The sequence below is a fragment of the Etheostoma spectabile genome, chromosome 6, assembly GCF_008692095.1.
Source record: "Etheostoma spectabile isolate EspeVRDwgs_2016 chromosome 6, UIUC_Espe_1.0, whole genome shotgun sequence".
NCBI lineage: Eukaryota > Metazoa > Chordata > Actinopteri > Perciformes > Percidae > Etheostoma > Etheostoma spectabile.
In genome coordinates, this window is record NC_045738.1 from 31298100 (window position 1) to 31318729 (window position 20630).

Consider the following 20630-nt stretch of genomic DNA (forward strand, 5'->3'; position numbering starts at 1 on the left):
TGACCGAAAGAACGAGATCCAGGGTACAAGCGGCCAAAATGGGTTTCCTCAGGAGGGTTGCTGGCCCTTAGAGTTAGGGTGAGAAGCTCAGTCATCCGAGAGGAGCTCGGACTAGAGCCAGTTGAGGTGGGTCGGGCAACTGGTAAGGATGCCTCCTGGGCGCCTCCCTAGGGGTCCAGATGGGTGAGGCCCCTCGGGGAACACCCAGGACTAGGTGGAGAGATTATATCTCCAACCGGCCTGGGAACGCTCGGGATCCCCAGTCGGAGCTGGTTGATGTGGCTCGGAAAGGGAAGTTTGGGTTCCCCTACTGGAGCTGCTGCCCCCGCGACCCGATACCGGATAAGCGGATGAAGATGGATGGATGGATGAAAGAGATGTTTACATTATAAATGTGTAGAGTAAGCAATCTATCTATATCTTGGGATATCTCTGTGCGTGTGTCCCCACACATGGGCAGTGCAGCAGCGGAGGCAGGGAGTTGCTACATCCCTAAAATGTGAAGGCTCATTGATTGCAGTTCAGCTGCTACCAGTGTCATATGCCAAAAAGTGGTCATCCGCCAAAAAGTGATTGCTGTCTACCTTACATGCAAATACAATCACAGACAGATGTTAAGAGTGAGTTCTTGGGCTCTCCAGCACGTTGTTTTGTTGCCGGCGGTTGCGTACAGTTCTCTGGCCGTTCTGTACGCTGTTTAAGGCTGAGCCCGGGTCCCTCCTTCCCTCGCCCAAGGCCGGGTCGGTGCGTCCACATGATACAAGTCTTCCGTGACCACCCCCACCCCTCCTCCATGCAGTTGCTAGTAGCCAACGAGGACTTGACTTGAGTTTCTGCGCGGGAAATTCATCAGACGCCAATATCGTCAGAACATAGCCATACTGAGAAATACAGAGAGCGTTGTGTGGAGCTGAAAGTCTTAACTAGCTTTGTTGCAACTCATTTGGCAATGGCTTGGATGTACCGGATGTTGATTAATATCAAAAAGTGACGCACTAAAGATTTCAGCTTTGGGAAATTTTAAAGAAAGTCCTGGAATAGACAACAAAGTGATTACAAAAATATTCTTTCATTGCAGCTTGTTTAAAGAAAATAGAGCATTGGATGGAAAGCAGTTTTCTGTAATGTCTGTGCTCTATGTGTAGATGTTCTGCAGATGATGGGGCGAGCAGGTCGGCCTCAGTTTGATGACCAGGGCAAAGCGGTTATCCTCGTTCATGACATCAAAAAGGATTTCTACAAGAAGTTCCTCTATGAGCCTTTCCCTGTTGAGTCCAGGTAACAGTTGCACGTCTGCTGTCTTGGTTATTAGGATTCCTCTCATCACTTTCTGGTATGCTAAGTTCTAAATCTGTGCATCTGTAGTTCCTGTATGAACAAGATAGCATTCCATGTCACACTGATACCCTAATAAAACCTGTGGCAGAACTGAAGAAAATGACTCAACCTTAAAGTGACAGGGAATATCAGAATCAAGAAAAGACTTCATTGCCACAACAAGTGCACTTATGTGAAATTTGCCTAATAAACAATAAATACTGAAACACAAATATATACATACAAAGTAAAAGGCTGAATTGGTTAACTGCAAAATTTGCAAGCGAGATGTAGCACACTAAAGACCCATAAGTATCACAGGAGGGGGACAATGTCCCAGTATCATTCACAAATGACCAAAGAGCATCAGTAATTGGTGAGATATGCCTGATATGCATCATACCTGGTGGTGACACAAAGACTGGACTGAACCACAACAAACTGGGAGGCAGGTAGTTTGTAATGGTTGAATTTAATGTTCCTGTTGCAGGATAACATATGGTTGACCTGACATTGTCAGAGTAATATGAACTAACGGTACAGAAGCACAACAGCATTACCAGGAAGCTGTGCCAGCTCAAAGATCGGTGGCCAATGTACAGCCACATCTAGTTTAGTGATGCAGTACTAGAATAAAAAAATGACTAAATTTGAGTAATATAATTAAAATTGAATGAAGAAATATGGGATGACAATGGTGAATTTGAAGATACCAAATTGCCACCATAACATACAACAGATTTTGTTTCAGGTCCAGAATTGCTAGTCCTTGAGGAACTTACTGAAAACTCTGTGTGTGTGTGTGTGTGTGTGTGTGTTGTGTGTGTGTGTGTGTGTGTGTGTGTGTGTGTGTGTGTGTGTGTGTGTGTGTGTGTGTGCTTCTATCAATGAGTTTACCTACATCTACAGTACTTCATCCGTAGGTGTTTAGTCAGGAGTGCTTTTAAATGTATACACAGTCTCACAAGACTAAAAACCTAACTGACTCTACTAGAAACAAGTCCATATGCAATGTTCATGCTCAGTGGTGACATGTAACTAAGTAATTTTACTCAAGTACTGCACTTACGTACAAATTTGAGGTACTGTGCACTTTACTTAAATATATTCTTCTCATGCTATTTAATACTTATAACCCACTACAGTTCAGAGAGAAATATTGTCCTTTTTACTCCACTGTAATTATTTGACAGTAAGTTAAAGTATGTAAACAATTAATTAAAATAATTGTTGGCAATTAACCAGCTAATCTACTTGGTGGCACAAACGATTTTCTGTTTATATAAAAATAAAAAATATTGAAGTTCAAAATCCAACTCGACCGCTTATTTAGAATGATTTTGGATGTGATTGTTTTTTGTATCCCCAGCCTCCTCACTGTGCTGTCCGACCATCTGAATGCTGAGATTTCTGCAGGAACCATCTCGTCCAAACAGGATGCAATGGACTACATCACCTGGACGTACTTCTTCAGGCGGCTGGTGATGAATCCCAGGTTAGAAAAAACCTGCTCACACCACATATCATAACCAACTGCTTCAAATCATGCTGTTCAAAGCCAATGCCAACGCACATGCGCACATTCTTGGCCTTCTCCCACAACATGGTTTGAGGAGTGCCATGTTCTTCGGTCAAACATCTGTGAGCTGTGTAGACAGAGACCATTCCAGAACATTCCAGCCTGTTGGTATTTGCACGGCTGTCATCCCACATTTACCATTCAGTCTCTGGCTGAGGCCTAGCAGTAGGATTGTACCAATATACAGGTCTGTGAATCCTGACGCTCATCATTTGGGATTTAAGCTTGGATTTAAGGTCAATACTCAATGTTTGGGTCACTTTGAATCGTGTCATTTGGGGGGAATGACACTTTCATGTTTTCAGCTGTCTTGTCAAAATAAAGGCGGAAAAATGCATCCGAAACTCATAAACACTACTGAGACCCAGGATATGAATACTACTGCAACTACCACTATTACAAAGATTATCAGTGGTTGTATTATTACTAGTTATACTTTTTACAATTGGTATTGTATAATCATGTGATATCCATAATAGTATTACAATTTTATGTAATAATTTGTGACATTTCAGTATATATACTAAACATAATCAGAGTATCTGCAGGTCCTTAAAAGTTATATTTAATCCCCATCCATGCATTTTCTGTTGCTTTCATAGTGTCCAGGTTGTAATGATAACAAGCTGCCCAGTACTGCAATTGTGAAAACATATTTTACTATTGCTTCTCTTTATTGAATCTTACAGTTACAATATTACAGATCTCTAAAGGTTGAAAGCTAAACCTGTAAGGATTTGACAATGATAAGCTGAGAAATCTTTTATTAGTGTCACAATGGTGAAATTTGCAATGCATATCCAGGATTGGTTCTGATACCGGATTCAAATTCTAGTAATGATCTCCTACTCCTACCCATAGTAACTATTTTAGTGGACAGGACGCATTCTATAGATTCTTTAATAGTTGACATTATAATTCAATTTACAGCAAAGGAAAAAAAAAAGAATACTATACATTAGTGGAGCAGCATTCCATTAGACAGTGTTCTTTGGATTACATTACTTGCACTTACAGTTGACATTATGTTAGACCCACGTCTTCCATTAAATCAAAACTGCATTTGGTTGCAATATGACAAACAGATTTTCTTTAACAGTTGTGTGTCGGCAATCTTAAATTCAGCTTCATGTCTTAAATTTTGCCTGTGAATGTGCAGATCTCCGACACCATTATCTCCATGCAGCTGTGTTTTATATCTGAACAGCTAATCTGTCACTACTGCTTTCAGGCTTTGATTTCTCCGACACGCACACAAATACACACAGACACAGGGTCCCATGGGTGTCGTAAACATCTGCTGGCTGACTCCCTGTGCCATCAGGAGCCTAATGGTGATGATGCTAATGGCCATGACTTAATCAGACAGGCGCTGCCACCAGTGTGAAATGTGTTCAGTAATAAACACATTCAGCGCTTAGAACTGCATGCTGTTAACATGTGGAGCGATGGGAATAAAAGAAATACTTAACATTAAACACACATTAAATTTGACCATCAGCCATCTCAACTGCTGCTTCCGGCCCGCAAGTGAGGCTGTGATTACTCCTTTTACTGCACAGTAAATTATTTTGTAAGATGATCATGAAGGTATCATTTATTTTAATGTAATATGAGAAGTGGGCTTCTTTTTTTGTCTTTTTTTTTGAGAAGTTTGTATGCATTATGCAGACAACTGTAAAATTACCCTTAATCTAGTAGTCCCCCTCCAGCTGTTAATGACGTCATCTTTTTTTAACTTTTCACTGCAACTTAATGCTCAATCTTAAAGTTTTGGCAACAGTTTCTTGTTTGATGTAATTTATTTGTCATGGAAACAGAATATACTTTGGATTAAAATGACGTACACCAATTATTGAACATAAACTGCTATCCAAGCATGTGCATGTACTTCAACAGTTATATATTTTTTATATACCCATTCTTCCATGCAGGCAAAAAACTAACAAGACAGAGCCTATTCGGGTTAAACAACTAATCATTTTCAAATTGAAATCGTGATTTGAAAGATTAGTTAATCGTGAAGACTGGGATTAATCAAATGTGAATCATTTAGCTGAATGTTTGGTGTAACATTTAACGTATTTTATTCCTCTTTTTATTATTATATTTACTGTTTTTTCCTATGACAAATGCTGGTATAATGTTACATATCATAGATTGTTTCCAGAAATGTCCTATTTTCAATCGATCTTATTTTATTTAACACGATTGTAGAAGATGCAATATGTAGCTAAGAAAAATGGCAAATAGACTCGTAATTGTAATATCTTGCAGAAAAAAATTGTAATTTGATTTTTTTTCCCCAAAACGTTAAGCCATAGAGAAAAACAAAATGAAGAAAATAAACCATTTTTATATACTTATATAATACGTATTATCGACATCTTATTTTAATTGTTGAATGTACCTCCTACATACTTATCACATATTTTAGTAATACTAGCAGCCTTCCATTCTCCAAACCCGACATCTGTACAAGTGTTTCCAAAGTCAGAATAATTGGCAACAACAGATGCCGTTTAAAGACTTGCATATGTATTTCATCTTAGCTTGCAGCTGAAACAAACAAAAGGAAGGTCTCACACCAATACTGCGTTGCAACTTTCACAGCAATTTACAAAGGACCACTTATTAGCTCCATCCACTGACACTAGAGAACAACCAGATGGCACTCAAATAGCACCCATAACCCCCAGTAATGTTCTGTAAGCAGTTCTCCAACTTAACCAAGACATATTTTACATGACTTACATTACAGATTTCTACAGGTTCTTTTACCCTTGCAAACACATCTTTTGGATCTTTGGAAATCCGTTTTTACCACCTTTATTGAAACCGTGCTTGGTTTCTTCCGTTTTTTTTATTTAACGTACACACCATGCACAATTATTGGCATTGGGAGCTAATGAAGAATGTCTTTGATTACATTTTTGTTGAGCCTCATGTGGTAACTCTTACTTAGCAGTGCGGAGCAGTGAGCATGGAACCCATTTTGGTTGTTGGCCACTGGTTGTCTTATTTCAGGTAATAACAGTCTAACCTGGGAACCATTTACTGGCAAGGGCTGGCAATGTTTCTTTCAGCTGTGGCTTTTCTTTACAAAACAGCATGTACAAGATTCTAACCAGCAACGACGTGTCGATACAGTAGTGACAAGCCATTTCAATTTTTATTTCTGGGTTTTCCATTAGGCCCTAATGAGGTTACATCATCAGTGTTAATATCATTGAGGAGAGAAACTCTCAACCAATCTCTCATCTCGGTTTTGGGTCTTATTGTTTAATTAATCATATCTGGGATATGATGTTATATGGAAACCTGGTTGTTCATATTCATGTGTACATGTTGCTAACAAAATCCAAGTAGTTTGCAGTAGGGCTGTTGAAAGTCAAATATCATTTGAATAGTAAAAAAAACAATACTATTCGAATGCTGAAATTACTATTACTATTCTATTTGAAAGTACTATTCCAACGTACCATTCCATTCCAGTTTGATTCCGGCCTCCTCTAATCACATGTCAAAGTGTCCTGGAGCAAGACAGTTAACCCCAAGTGGCTCCTGAGACGCTGTAGGTGGCTGTCCACTGCTCCTAATGCTTAGGATGGGTTAATGCAGAGATGGAATTTCACTACACTGTACTGTTCAATTTCATGAAAGTTTCTTATTCGTCTCTTGTTAAACACACTTTCTTCTGTATTTTTACATAAAGTAATTGTTGTGTTTTGCAATCATGCTCTTTTGTCCTGTGTTGTTTAGTTATTACAGCCTAGAAGACATCAGCCACGAGTCCATTAACAAATACCTGTCCAACCTGGTGGAGAGAAGCCTGCGGGACCTGGAGTGCTCCTACTGCATAGAGATAAAAGAGGTGTGTGTGTGTGTGTGTGTGTGCATGTGTGTGTGTGCGTGTGCGTGTATCTTTAAGTTCTCTCTGAAAATTCCACAAATTCTTTAATATGCCATCAAGTTTGTGTTTGTCAAATTGTTGTTTCTATTCATGCTCCAGGATGATCAGACCATTGAGCCACTGACTTATGGTCGCATCTCCTCCTATTACTACTTGAAGCATCAGACCATCCGCACGTTTAAAGAGCGACTGAGGGCGGAGCTGCCCATCCATGAGCTGCTCTCCGTTCTGTCGGTGAGTTTCACACGGTCTACGTATATACAGCTACTGTTGTTGGGGCTGGGACGGTTACAACATTATCGTGGTCACGTGCCTTAATGGCATAATCACCGCATATTTTTTATTTTTATTTTTTTACTTTTTGCTCACGGAAGTTACATGGACAACAGATATTGTGATATGAAATATAATAATGCAATAATCATTGTGTAGTTATCCTTATGGACTGTCTTCTATCCTACAGTCAAGACTTTATGGACAGAATTTTATTTTTAAGTTGCTGGTCACTTCAGATTTGCACATGAGGAGGGACAGTCCATTGAGTTGAGGTGGACGTGGACACATTAACGTTAATGCTTTACCATTGCACATTAGCCTTGCAGATAGCGGAGTTTCCCTCTGCTTATAGCTTAATCCCTACAAAATCGCACGGTTGAGTTTCAGCCTGCATGCATGTTTTGTAGCCTAAACAGAGCAGCTTTTGTTGGTTATGTTGGTATTCGCTGTGCTGCGAAGCGTCTGCTCTGTTTTTTTGTTTTTTTTACTTTATTGACAAAAGAGCTTTCTGAACTGTCTGTGAAATAGATCAACAGTGAGGAGAGAAAGAAGAGTGGCTGTAAATGACGGCGAAACACAGTAAAGACTCTCATATTGAGCTGAAATGGAAACACCGTGCTAAGGTTTACCTGCGGTATTGACAACAGATAAAGCCACTGTGTCTTGAGAAACTCAATCTTGTTGTTTTATTGTTCACGTTTATCTCACTTTACATCAAATTTGCCATCTCTTTTTCCTCTCTCTTTTCCTCACAGCGGCACTCTACTCTCCGTTAACGCTCGCTCTCCTTGCGCGACCACACAGGCACTGACGTCACTCACTTAAGGCACTCTGTTGTTCTCGCTCTAACGTATGCTACTCGTAAGGGCGTTGTGGTTTACCGCACTACCGCAGGAATTTCTTGCTTTTCAACCGCGGTAAGGAAAAACCTGTACCGCCCTAGCTGCTGGTCTGTCACCACTTACTAAATTTTGCTTATCAATGTCACAACTTTTTTTATAAATATATATATGGCTCTCTTTGTCACACATTTGTAGTTGAAGCCATTATATAACTTTTTGTTTTGTTTTATATAGCACTTTGGTGACATGAATGTACATGCAGTTTTGTGTTTGATCACTGGGTGGAGCGTTTAGGTATATAGGTAATTATCAGACACAGGTACAGGTGCGTGGGAACGGGGAAAGCAAACAACTTTTTACCGTGTCAGCATGGCTTGTCAGCGGTATTGTTCGATTAGTGCTTAGCTGGAAAGCAGAATGAAACTTGCCTATAAATGTTAAATGTCTATAAACACTAATAACAATAATTCTTAATTCTTTTGTTTTTTTGTTGTTCTGTAATCAGTGATAGAAGTTATACCTTATTACATTGTTTTTGGCATTTGCCAATAAAAGATAGATTAAGGGAATGTTCATGCCCACACATGCATTTTACTCCCTTCTATTGTATTAACACCTTTGGGTAAGCTTCGTTAACGCTTCTCATGCTGGGGCTTCAGTGTGATATGTCGCCCTCTTCCTTTTACTGATTAACCTTGTGCATCAGCACTCTGGCTTGTGATTGGTGCGATCAACCCCAGACATGAGACAGTATTATTCACTGAGGCGTTATTATGCATCCCACGCAATCCCACGTAATTTCAAGGCAAAGCAGCCCGATTGGTTGGGTTAGGCATTGACCTTGAGTGGTTAAAGTTAGGATAGCCAGGGGAAAGGACCTGAACAAATCTAGCGTAGGCATGGACGCCTGGCCAATCGTAGCGTGTGAAGGCTTTTGAAGGGCGGGACTTGCCTCAAAGTTGCGTGGGTTCTCTAATAACGCGTCACTGAGGGGGGGAGGATGACATACAAATTTTTACCCCTGCTTTCAATGGATCAATATCTGTTTGTATTTATACATAGTGCATTTCCTTATTTCATCAATTATTTTTTTAGGCTACCTTTGAATTTTTTAGATTTTATTAGAGCAAAACGTAAAGAAAATCAAGTCATTTTGTAAAAGTGCAGTGATCTTTTCTCTTGTTTCAAGATACTTACTGACACTAATTAAAAAACCTGTCAAGAAGGCCATGTCCTTAGTGGACAGGATATATTAATGTAGTATAAAATGAGGCCATGTGTCAACAAACAAGTGAAGTTTTGCTCAAAGAATGTATATTTTCCTAATGGACATCTCTAGTTATTTGAAGGAAATGGATGTATTTCTTGATCATCTGTCACCATGTGTGGGAAGATGCAGATCTGTATGCAGATGCTGAAATTTTTTTAAAACATTTTTGACTGCTAAAAATACATAAATATAACAATTTAAATAGTCTACATTGTTTAAAGACTCAGTAGACACCTTATTTCAGCAAACTTTACTCAAACAGGAGTTAAATGTGCATTAGGACTATTTACAATAGCAGGTAAATAACACATTCGGTGCTCTAGTATAGCCGCATTTCCACTGCATGGTACGGCTCTACTTGCTTGTAACCGTTCATTTTTTGTTTTTTTATTAGATAAAAGATTGCCTACTTTTGTTGGTATCATTTAAAGATCCAAGCGAGCTGAGCCAACACTTAAAGGGGAAAGAACAACTACTCATATAACCACAATGAGTAGACCTACATATTTTAGAGAAAGAAAAAAATAATCTTTAAAATAGAACCTCCTGAAAGAAGACAATGCCATTGGGACTAAAGTTTAAGCCTAAAAGAGAAATGTTTACAAGTTCACACTAGAGATTTATTTATTTCATTATTTTCTTTAGATCTTGCTTCACTTTTATTTTTGTATCACATTGTTACCATTCAGCTGGAAGTCCATTCAGTGAGTTGAATGGTTTAACCTGACTTCAATATTGATGCTAACATATGGAGGGGAGTCTACTCTGAGACAACACTCTCCTTTGCACACATGTAGTTGAAAGCAAACCAAAGCATGCCATGCCATGCCTTCCCTCCCCAACAAGCTGCGATACAATAGGCCAGTCATCACGCCGCCCTGTCCACTCCCCCCCTGTTAGCTACAAAGCACTTGCATGCTTCTCCAGTTGCCCCTAATTGCTGCAGTGTGGCCACTAATGAGCAACACCCACACCTCGCTGCTGCACCACCCCCCACCCCCTCCTTACACACACCACTCAGCCTGTTTTTGTCTCTGTTTTCTTCCCTGCTGTATTTGTCCTCCCCCGCCTAATACGGCACTGTTCTCACAGTGAAGTTAAACTGCATCAAACATAAAGTTTGTCCAACAAGACAGCCAAATGTGTTGTCATATACAAATATACATGCCAGGCAGTGGTGGAAGAAGTATTCAGATCTTTTACTTCAGTAAAAGTACTAATACCACACTGTAAAAGTCCTGTATTAAAAATGTTACTTATGTAAATGTATGTAAGTATCATCAGGAAAAATTACCTAAAGTATTAAAAGTAAAAGTACTCACATTTTAGACACTCAACTCAATGTTTAATGGTCTAATCATTTCAGCTGCACTTGTAGGCTGTTATATTGTTGGTTAGTTTATTTTTTAATAAAACATTGTGTCATATAAAATACATGTGTTTTGTGTGCAGAAATCTTGTAAAGTAACTAGTTACTAAAGCTGTCGGATTAATGTAGTGCTGTACAAAGTACAATATTTCTCTCTGAAATATAGCAAAGTAGAAGTAGAAAGTGGCATGCAAGTAAAAGAAACAAGTAAAGTACAAATACCCCAACATTTGGCCTAAAGTGCAGTGCTTGAGTAAATGTGCTTAGTTACATTCCACCACTGGTCTCAGGTCAATGAAGAAAACCTGACATTTTGGTGACAAGAAAAACTGCTTCTATCCTATCATTGCTACATGATTCGGTAATACTGTCATAACATTGTACTCACCAAGCAAATTGGCGAGATCATTAAACAGAAGCCCGACAGGGCCGGAAACACAAGATTAGCAGGAAGGTTAGAACTAATCCTCTAGTTAGACAAACTTATTTAGAGGAGAAAGCAAAGGCAAATGGTGCCAATGGTGTAAGTCCCTTTGGGGTGGACTTTGGGCTTTTTCCCTTTGTAAACCGATGAAGTGCACAAAAAGATGTATTACACATTGAAGGAAAGGGAAAAATTTAAAAAGCATAATATCAGCACTCCAATGTTTGCCACGGCAGTTGAAGAAATATGCCAATTTAGATGCTGCTTCAATCTCATCAACGCTTACTATCATTTTGTGTAGCCATTTTTCTTTTGCTGTTTTTTTTTGGCATGGAGGTTGTTCTCCCCATTCTTGATGCTGTCTCTGATTGGCTCTGTTTATTGAGACTTCAATGAGCACAACATCAGACCTAATGAATTGCTGAAAATACTCATAGATGTTGGCCCGGATTCTGGGGCTGGAAGCAGATTAGCTTTCCTTTGCAATTAGGTATTATTACAGGCAATGCTCACTTTCAATTCTACCTCCACATAGAGTGCTTTCGATAATCTGGATTAACTGTTGGTTGTTTACAATTTGTCAAATCATCTGACCTCTTCTCTTTCTTGCCCTGTCAGACTCTGATCTAGAAATATTGCTGTGTTCCCAGATCTCAACCATTACTTTGTTGAGTACAACTATGAAAATTAGATCCAAGTTGTTTTTAACAAACCCAACATTATTCCCAAACCTTTGATTTTGAGGAGTTGATTTCCAGTCACAGCAGGGAATAAAAAAAAAACAGCTGCTAAAAGTACTCTGTTGATGTACTTTTACTTTTTTAAGATGAGAAAGTGCGTCTGTCAGTCGTCAGCAAGTCCTGAAGTTAACTTTTTTTACCATCTGCCACGGTCACCTTTTACCAGCCAGTTGTTTTTTGCCTCATAAAGGTGAACAACAGGAATGGCTGTGTCTCTATGAGCCTATCCTGTCCTATTCATGGTAGCCTACTCGTGGACATTGCGCCGTCATCACGTGCTGTAGTAGGGGGGCCCGCCTTGATTATCCAGCATAAAGGCATAATTTCCTATCCTGGGCTGGGACACACATTCATACGGTTTGATAAAGTACTTATTGGACTTTAATTTAGTATTGCGCCTACAATAATGTAGCTATCCTCAATTTAGGTCATCCTCTACAATCCTTTGTTTTTTCCTGCATCCACCATGTGTGAGTGTGTGTGATTGTATGCGTTTACGTGTGTGTGCATGTGTGTGTGCGTGCGTCAGTTGCGAGGGAAACAGAGCAGCAGCTCTGCCCTCTGCAGCCAGCCGACAGGATAGAAACGGCAGCAACTTTCAGCGACTTTATAGTAAACAATCATTACAGCCTACCTTGATGTTAAAATGTATACATATTGGCAGGACGGTTTGAAATGTTTTGCACCGTCTTTTGCCGGACGTTTTGTTGGTAAATGTGAGATGTTTGAGTCACACACGTCTTGTCTTCATATCAGAAACAAGGAAATGAATTTGACTCGTTCTCACTCCCACTTGGTCAGTGGCTGCACGTGGGACTGCTGGGATTGTCGCGAGTACTGAAAGTGCGATAATGGGCCCCGTCTGTCAATCAATGTCTTCCAGTGATGCGGATCCCTGATTGGTCCGGGCCCGCAAGCAACTTCTTACCCTGCCTACTGATAGTTACGCGTGTGAATCACTAAATTCTCATTGGCTACCTGCCGATGTGACAGGTAGATTGACAGTGTTACCCGTCAATTGCAAAATTCACCCATATTTGGCAGGTGGTCGGGTGTTAATTTCAGGGCCTGATCGTGGGAGAAGAGTGGCAGTTTTAGCGCTTGTTGCCATAATTTTAGGCCAAGACATGGTGGTTGTCAGTCGGGTACAGAGCTCCACATAAACACAGGCTTTTATGTCAATATAGCCAGCATCTAACATTAGCTACTCTGCTGTGCTGTGGAGTAATGTCTGGCTGTGAGACAAGCATCTAGCAACATTGTTGTGGATGCTACGGCCTCAGACTGGCAACCTCCGTAAACTTTGAGTCTGGGGAGGAGGGGCGTAAAATGTCCAAAATAATATGGACATTTTGAATCAATATAAATATAATAACATTAATAAATACATAACTAAATTGTGAAACATAATGATCACCAGCTCCAAATTCCAAAGTGACATTTCCAAATGTTTTTTTTGACCGACAAACATTCCCCAAGACCTGATGGTAATTAATTTACAGTAATACAAAAAAGAGAAAAAATCCTCACAGTAGACCAACTGAAACCAGTGAATGTTTTTTTTCCTATTTGCTTGATAATGATTGATAATTGTGGTTGATTGAGCTTCAGTAATTAATTATTTAGTTGTCTTTCTGTACCTGCTGGGACAAAATCAAATTAAGAGGCTTTTCTAAAATGCAACACAACGATTTCTGTTATATTTGGGACAAACTGCAGAAAAATGTCAGCTCCCATTTCAAGAAATTTACTAGGTACTGTATGTCTGTGTCCTTTTGTAGCAGTTGTACTGTGGGCCTGACCCCCACAGTAGGCCTCAGCTGTGTGTATCTCCCTCCCTTTTTGTTTGCGTTGCTCCACTCTTTCAGTTTTTTTCTCTGCAATTAGTGCTTCAAAGCCCCAGTCTCTCCCATTACTTTCTCCCTCCTCTGTCTCTGTAAATGTTCCTATCATGGGCTCTGAGGTGGTGTGGAGATCTTGGTCATGATGTCTGCTTAAAGATCTATAGTCTCTCCCCAGCACATCACATATGCAGACACAACGACACTAAAAGATAAATCATTCTGCGATGATTCCTATTTCTATCCCTCATCCCAGCCCCCACTCCGCTCAAGTTCTTTTTAAGGTCCTAGCTTTTGAAACACTGGCTTCAGTTAGTGATGGATGGAGCCTTAACAGTCCAGGCCGGGGGGAAGCTAAGACAAATGCCCCCAGCACAGCCTGTTGATAGGACTACATTAGTCGAAGTTAAACTGAAGTAAATTAGAGGAGAGGAGCCATGCGTGTCCACGCATCTCTCTGAATAACAACCACAAACAGGGCGCAACACGCAGCCACAGCACAGGAGGAGATTGATGGACCGTCATTGTCAATTTAGTAATCCCGTTACCCGGTGCATTTCATTGTGTGTTTCCTATTCAATGTTTTGCATTCTCAGAAATGAAATTAAAAAATGTGAAGAATTCTAAATATCATTACAATCTTCGGTCGATCTTTACAAGCAGAGCAGGGAGATGTATGCCGTACAGATGCTCTGATTAAAAAGGTCTGACCACAACATGTTTTAGACTTCCTGTTTAACTTTTGATCTCTGTCTCGCAGGATGCAGAGGAGTATGCCGAGCTGCCCGTCAGACACAATGAGGACCAGCTGAACAGCCAGCTGGCTCAGCAGCTCCCCCTGCAGGTTAACCCCCACTCCTATGACAGCGCCCACACCAAGACCCACCTGCTGCTGCAGGCCCACTTCAGCCACGCCCAGCTGCCATGCAGCGACTACAACACCGATACCAAGACCGTATTGGACAACTCCATTCGAATTTGCCAGGTAAGTTTAATTGGGCTGCAACAAATTACTAATGTGATAAAAATTAAATTAATTTAGCTGACATCATCAAATATGTTGATCTGCTTCATGTGCTACTTAGAAACAAGAAAAGACAGAGAAATAATGTGGTGTTTTTTGTGGTGCAGGCCCAGCAGATTAATTTTTCAGTCTGCGATCGATGGGCTTGTGTGTATGGTTTGACCATGTCCTGGATGTAGGATAGACCTGAGCCATTCAAGCATGGTACACATACCAGTGTCTTGAATTGGTTTTGAGCAGCCACTGGGGTGCCGCTGCAGAATGCAGAGGAGCGGTGTAATGTGGGAATCTTTGGTAGGTTGAAGACCAGCCGGGCATTTGCATTCTGGGTGAGCCGCAGAGGTCAGATGGCACAGATTCACTTCTGAGTCACCTTGTAAGTGTGCTCCTTGAGGTAGGATGTGAGCCGGGAGAGTGCAGAACCTGCAACTCATAATTCTTGCGAGGGTGGAAAGGAGGATCTTCTGGTTTACCGTGTAAAACGCTGATGTGACACTAAACTGATTGTCTCAACATGTCAGAGAAAGCATAAATAATGTTTAAGGCATTAAAGGACCAAAGCAAGTGAAAATAAATATACCCACATGGATCTATTTTTTTATTTAGTGTGAGTGACTTTTGTGTTCTAACATCCACATTGGCAAAATACCTGGATTTGCTCTAATTTACAAAACATTCAAGTAGCAGACTAAAAACTTTTAGGCAGCTGACCGTCGCTGTATCTGGTTAAAACGACAAGCATTGCCGGCAGCAGAGTATACCAATGTAACAGTGCTCTAACTAATTGACATTAATTTCATGATAAACTTGACTAGAGGCCAAGAACATCATTGTATAACTGAATTGTAAGTTTTTTGCAGTTTAACAACACACAGCGGTTAGTGTCTATGGGTGAAATGATCAGCTGATGGCGTCACATCAGTGTCAGTAGTCTGAATCTCCCAGTTAAACTTTCATGTTTATCACATCAATAGTAATAGCTAAGAACTTTATAGTTTGGAATCTTTTATTCCTAATATTTAAACCAACAGTGCGTTTGGAGCGTGTGCCTGTTCGGAATAGGCCGGTTGGTTTGTTCCCAGTATTTTTTATGCTATTCTTAATTTAGTTTTATGTATCTCTTCATTATTTATTTGTTATTTTATGTATTTATCTGTTGTTTCTGCCGTACTGCTGCAACAACCAAATTTCCCTATCTTTTTTCTATGTTATTTAGATTAGATTAGATTAGTTTTTAATCTTTACAGTGGAAGTAATAGTGCTTTTTAGAGTATCTGAATATGCACAAAATGCTTCAATAAGTAGGATCACTTGCTAGAATACCTTCTCAGGTAATGATAAAATCAGGGATTATATAAAAGCTGTCTACCCTGAAGAAGTATGTGTGGGATGCATTGTTCACACTGTTTAATTAGGTATTTCATAAACACATTGATACAAGACTTATGGTGTTCAGTGATCCACTTTTTGATTTTGTCATCATAAACATTCCACAGTATATTCAAAACTAACCAGTTTTAACAGTACAGTAAAACAAGTTTAGAAGCATCAACACTAGCCTAACTTTTCTATTGAAATAACAGCTGGGTCATTTGGTTATATCAACATGATGTAAAGGTTCAAGAGGAATACATAACTAATAGGTTTGAATTATGTACTGCACATGAAAAGAGAGCACATCTTGGAAAGCGGTGCTGTGTTGTCGATGAAGCCGAGAATAAGGGGAATGTTAAACGTTAGTAGGTGATTTGCAGCTGAACTTGCTGATCCATCTCATAAATAACATGATGCTCAGAGGTGAGATCTAACACCCAGGAATCTCATTGTCTGGCATCCACAACGGGTGTTCACTCTGTGTTTATGTGGCGTTAAGACAAGTGATTTGAGACAAGGTTATTGAACAACAGACAAGGTTATTGGAGTCAATAATGTTGACAACAACCCTATAATTTTATTGATCAAAGATTGTCCATGCAAGTTACTTAGTATCTAAGGTATAATGTGCTCGCTGTCTGCACTGTTTGAAGTTAGAACCATGTCTTAACGCCTGTAAACCATTGTCCACAGCTAAGGATGGGTGGTTGTGTGTGTGTGTGTGTGTGTGTGTGTGTGTGTGTGTGTGCGTGCGTGTGTACATGTGCTTGTGATTTTCCATGCTGTGTATCTGGCAGTGATATTGCATGGCTCATGGATGTGGCTACTTCTCTGGTGTCCTGCTGCTACCGTTTACTAAAATGGTTCTGGTCTTCGGTTTCTTTATGGTTGTTTTTAATGGATGAATGTAGGTTTTTATTGATACTTACTGTGCATGAAATAGTACATAAAGCGAATACAACTGTCTGTCACTACGTCACGGGTCTCGGCATGGCGTATCTAATTGGAAACATGACACGCATGGGCTCAGATGATTGTCACAGTCGGAGAGCGAAAGAGGAAAATGTATTGATATATGACATCTGAAAAAAAAATATCCAGCCCAAAACTTTACCCAACAAAATGGCCCGGGCCGAACTTCAAAAATTAGGGATTCAAAACTCTGCTTATTTGAAACCCTGCTGGGTGTAGGTTAATCTGGTATAAAAATGTATATTGTCTTTAAGTTAAAACTTTCTTCTCCTCAGGCCATGCTGGATGTTGCTGCCAATGAAGGCTGGCTCGTTACGGCCATCAGTATCTGCAACCTGGTGCAAATGATCGTCCAGGGCCGCTGGCTGCACGACTCCTCATTACTGACGCTGCCCCATATAGAACAACAAGACCTCTATCTTTTCAGGTACACAACATCCCTTCCACCACAGGTACAGCCTTAATGCCTATACAGTTATTTGTAGCTAGCTCTAGTAGATGGTTAATCGGCCTTGTTGGTCTCCCTGCTTCCAAGCTGTGCTTACTGCAGAATCAGTGAACATTACATCTTGTCATGTTCCATTAATGTCTGAACAGCATCTTCACATGTTTTTTTTTTCTTCAACCTGGGCCCAATTTTCCTATGTTTCTGTCCCTAAGTGACTGATGGGAAAAGAATCTTTGACATTGGTCCAGGATTAAACAGTCTGCAGCGGCAAAACAAGCTGCAATGTAATGTTAATTGGCAATTGCGCACCTTCAAATTACGTCCACAAAAAGTGCTTGTTTTGCTATTGACAGGCTCAGATTGTTATTAAGTGTCCAACAACATTATGGAAAGGATCACTACAGAGAAAAGTCTTTTGTTAAAGACTAAGATGCTTTTTTTGTTTAATGAAACATCCCCTAAATCGCTATTGTCAAACCGGACTCGGAATTTTATCACTGTAAAACACCCTTCATTCAAAGTCGACAATATCAATAATATGCAAAAGCAATCTTGGTCCGTCTTTCCACTGTTCCAACCATCACGACTCAATTCACCCATTTACATGTGGAAATATGCTGGCTCTAAAAACGCTTAAAGTACTGTTTATTTAAATGGGGTCTGGGGACTTTGGCAATGGCAATTTGACCTGTGTCTGGTTAAACAAAAGGATATTACTCGTTAACAAAAAGGTCTATCTCTGTAGGGATCCTGTCTATAATGTAGTCAGACACTTGAATAATGATCTGAGCCTGTCAGTGGCAAAACCAGAACTTTTAGTGGACGGAAATTGACGATGCGCTTATGCCCCATTGCAGCCCGGTTCACGGCTGCCGGTGACAGCGTTCTCCCTCAATACTGTACCAATTTCAAAGATTTCTTTTCACTTACACCAGTTTCTGACACCAATGCATGGGAAAATACTTTAAGCTGTATTATGTGCACCATTAGTCCGTGTTTATCTGATTAAATGTTTGTGAGCATTACCACCTTTATGAATGCAACTCAGCGCACACCATCAATTACATTCTGAAAACCTCCCACACTGGTACAAACACACATGCAGTCACACTTATAGGACCTAGTGTTCAAAACAAACTGGGATAGTTTTTACATGCGCGCACAGAACCACACACCATAAAGATTTTCAGGCCTGCGTCCTCCACTGTAGAATATTTTTGTCCAAACTCAATAAAAATGGTAAGAGCGGGATGAGAAGGGAAGACCCGCAGTCCCTGTGGTGAGAAACGGCAGAAAGCATAAGGTAGGAAGTGTTGTGATACTGCCTCATTACCGAGAATATCTCCCTTCCCCCTCTGAACTCCATAGAAAATGGGCAAATAAGAAGGAGAGGCCAATCGAAGGACTCCCTGAGCTGATTGCTGCCTGCAATGGAAAGGAAGGTGTTTTCGCTGCTATTGTTGGGCAAGAGTTTCAATCAAGTCAGATTGCACAGGTAAGATTACAAATATTATCACAGCAAGAACACAAAAAATCGATACAGCATAGTATCTTGATATTTTCCGTGGCAATACTGTATCGACCAAGAGACGCCAAGTATCAGTCTGTTATTATATATGTGTTGGTTTGTCTGCTTGACAATCCCATTTGGCAGCAATAAAAATTGAAGTGAGATGAACAAACGGATGTTGACAAAGTTTCCTCTTGGGGACATGATTTAAAATTGGGAAAAATTTGAAGTAGGAAAAAAGGAAATAAATTGAAATATATCGCAGAATATTGCAATATGATGATATTGTACCGTGAGGCCTCTGGTGATTCCCCATCCCCAGGGAATATGAGTGTCCATCAAAATCAGTAAAATATTTACTTTGGGAAACGTTGATTTACTACAAAAAATAACCATGAAAAAACATAGATTGCAAGGACTTTATTATTGTACGTTTTAGAAAAATGATCTTCACAATGGACCTATTCCAACATTTAGTGCATGCAGGTCACACACTATCTTCGCTCCACCACACACACACACACACACACAACACACACACACACACACACACACACACACACACACACACACACACACACACACACACACACTCCCCATTATCAGTCACGTGCCATGAGCAGTCTTGTCACTGTGGTCCCAGATACCTCCAGGATCCCCAATTACAGCTCCATTGATAGGGTTTACAGCTCCAATTTAAGTGCTAATTGCAGCAGTAATGAGAGTGTCCGGGCACAACAGCAGGCCCTGTGGCTTCACCCAATCAGGGTCCCCGCTTTCCTCCTTCCCCACCTTTACTCCTCCACCGTGTGTGGAGTGTGGCGGCCTCTCTAATTAAATAATTAGATGTGCAGCAGCGTTCCTGTCTGGCTTGCCCAGGGAGAGTCATCCTCACATAAATAGCTTTTGCCGGGTGAATCAGAGAGGCTTTTCTCCTCACACGCACGCACGCACGCACACACACACACGCGCGCACACACACACACACACACACACACACACACACACTGTGCCTTTTATATTTTTTATGTCTTATGTCCTCCTCATGGTGGGGCTTTTGCATTGAGCCAAATGTTAAATTCTCCATAAAAACACTTAAGAGGCACCTGAGACCAGGGAACAGTGTCTGTTTGAATAAATCAAGCTTTCATCAAACAGCAGAGTTACTGTACAGTAGCTGACAAATCTGTCCATCTAGCACAGACCCCTCTTCAAACTCTCATTTTCTTTCTCTTTTTCTCACAATTCTGTACTTCCTTCACACACTCAGGCGTTTGCCAGAAAACACAGGTCTTCCCATTCAATGAATGGGAAGACCTTAAAGCTTTAAAGCCGCAGGGGGGAAGCCTAAAAAAATGACATTCAACTTTTGAAGAAACACAATCCAACAGTGTGGTTTGGTTAGGCGGTGTGAGACCGAGAAAATGAAACACAAGCACTGAACTCTCCAGGAGTTTGTGTAACAGCTGACTGTTTCCTGAACAACAAAGTCCCTCCTTCTCTCTTTCTTTCTCTCTTCCTTCGTGAAATGAAGTGCACTCTGAAACATTGAGATCCATAAACAATCTGACGGAAGAAATAATTGTTAATTAAAGTATACTTCTGCTTTGTTGGGGGGGGGAGGGGCATTAGGAACACAACAAGATGTCACCATCCTGTGGAAAAACTGCCAGATCCCTTTTCTTGGTGTGAATGCCCAACCATCATCTCTCTCTCTCTCTCTCTCCCTCT

General features: G+C 40.4%; 1 protein-coding gene and 1 long non-coding RNA gene across 4 annotated transcripts in view; one reads left to right on the plus strand and one right to left on the minus strand.

Moving 5' to 3' along the window:
- Positions 1–20630, plus strand: part of ascc3 (activating signal cointegrator 1 complex subunit 3) — a 263454-nt gene that overhangs the window by 238243 nt on the left and 4581 nt on the right. For all 3 annotated transcript variants that reach the window (XM_032519352.1, XM_032519351.1, XM_032519350.1), the window contains 7 exons: positions 1146–1278; positions 2687–2812; positions 6659–6770; positions 6909–7043; positions 14332–14556; positions 17217–17368; positions 18758–18884. In XM_032519352.1, coding sequence (XP_032375243.1) covers positions 1146–1278; positions 2687–2812; positions 6659–6770; positions 6909–7043; positions 14332–14556; positions 17217–17368; positions 18758–18884 — 1010 coding nt within the window. The remainder of the gene's footprint in view (positions 1–1145; positions 1279–2686; positions 2813–6658; positions 6771–6908; positions 7044–14331; positions 14557–17216; positions 17369–18757; positions 18885–20630) is intronic.
- Positions 18056–20630, minus strand: part of LOC116691613 (uncharacterized) — a 19033-nt gene continuing 16458 nt past the window's right edge. The window contains exon 3 of the long non-coding RNA XR_004332515.1: positions 18056–18174. This is a non-coding gene — a long non-coding RNA (uncharacterized LOC116691613). The remainder of the gene's footprint in view (positions 18175–20630) is intronic.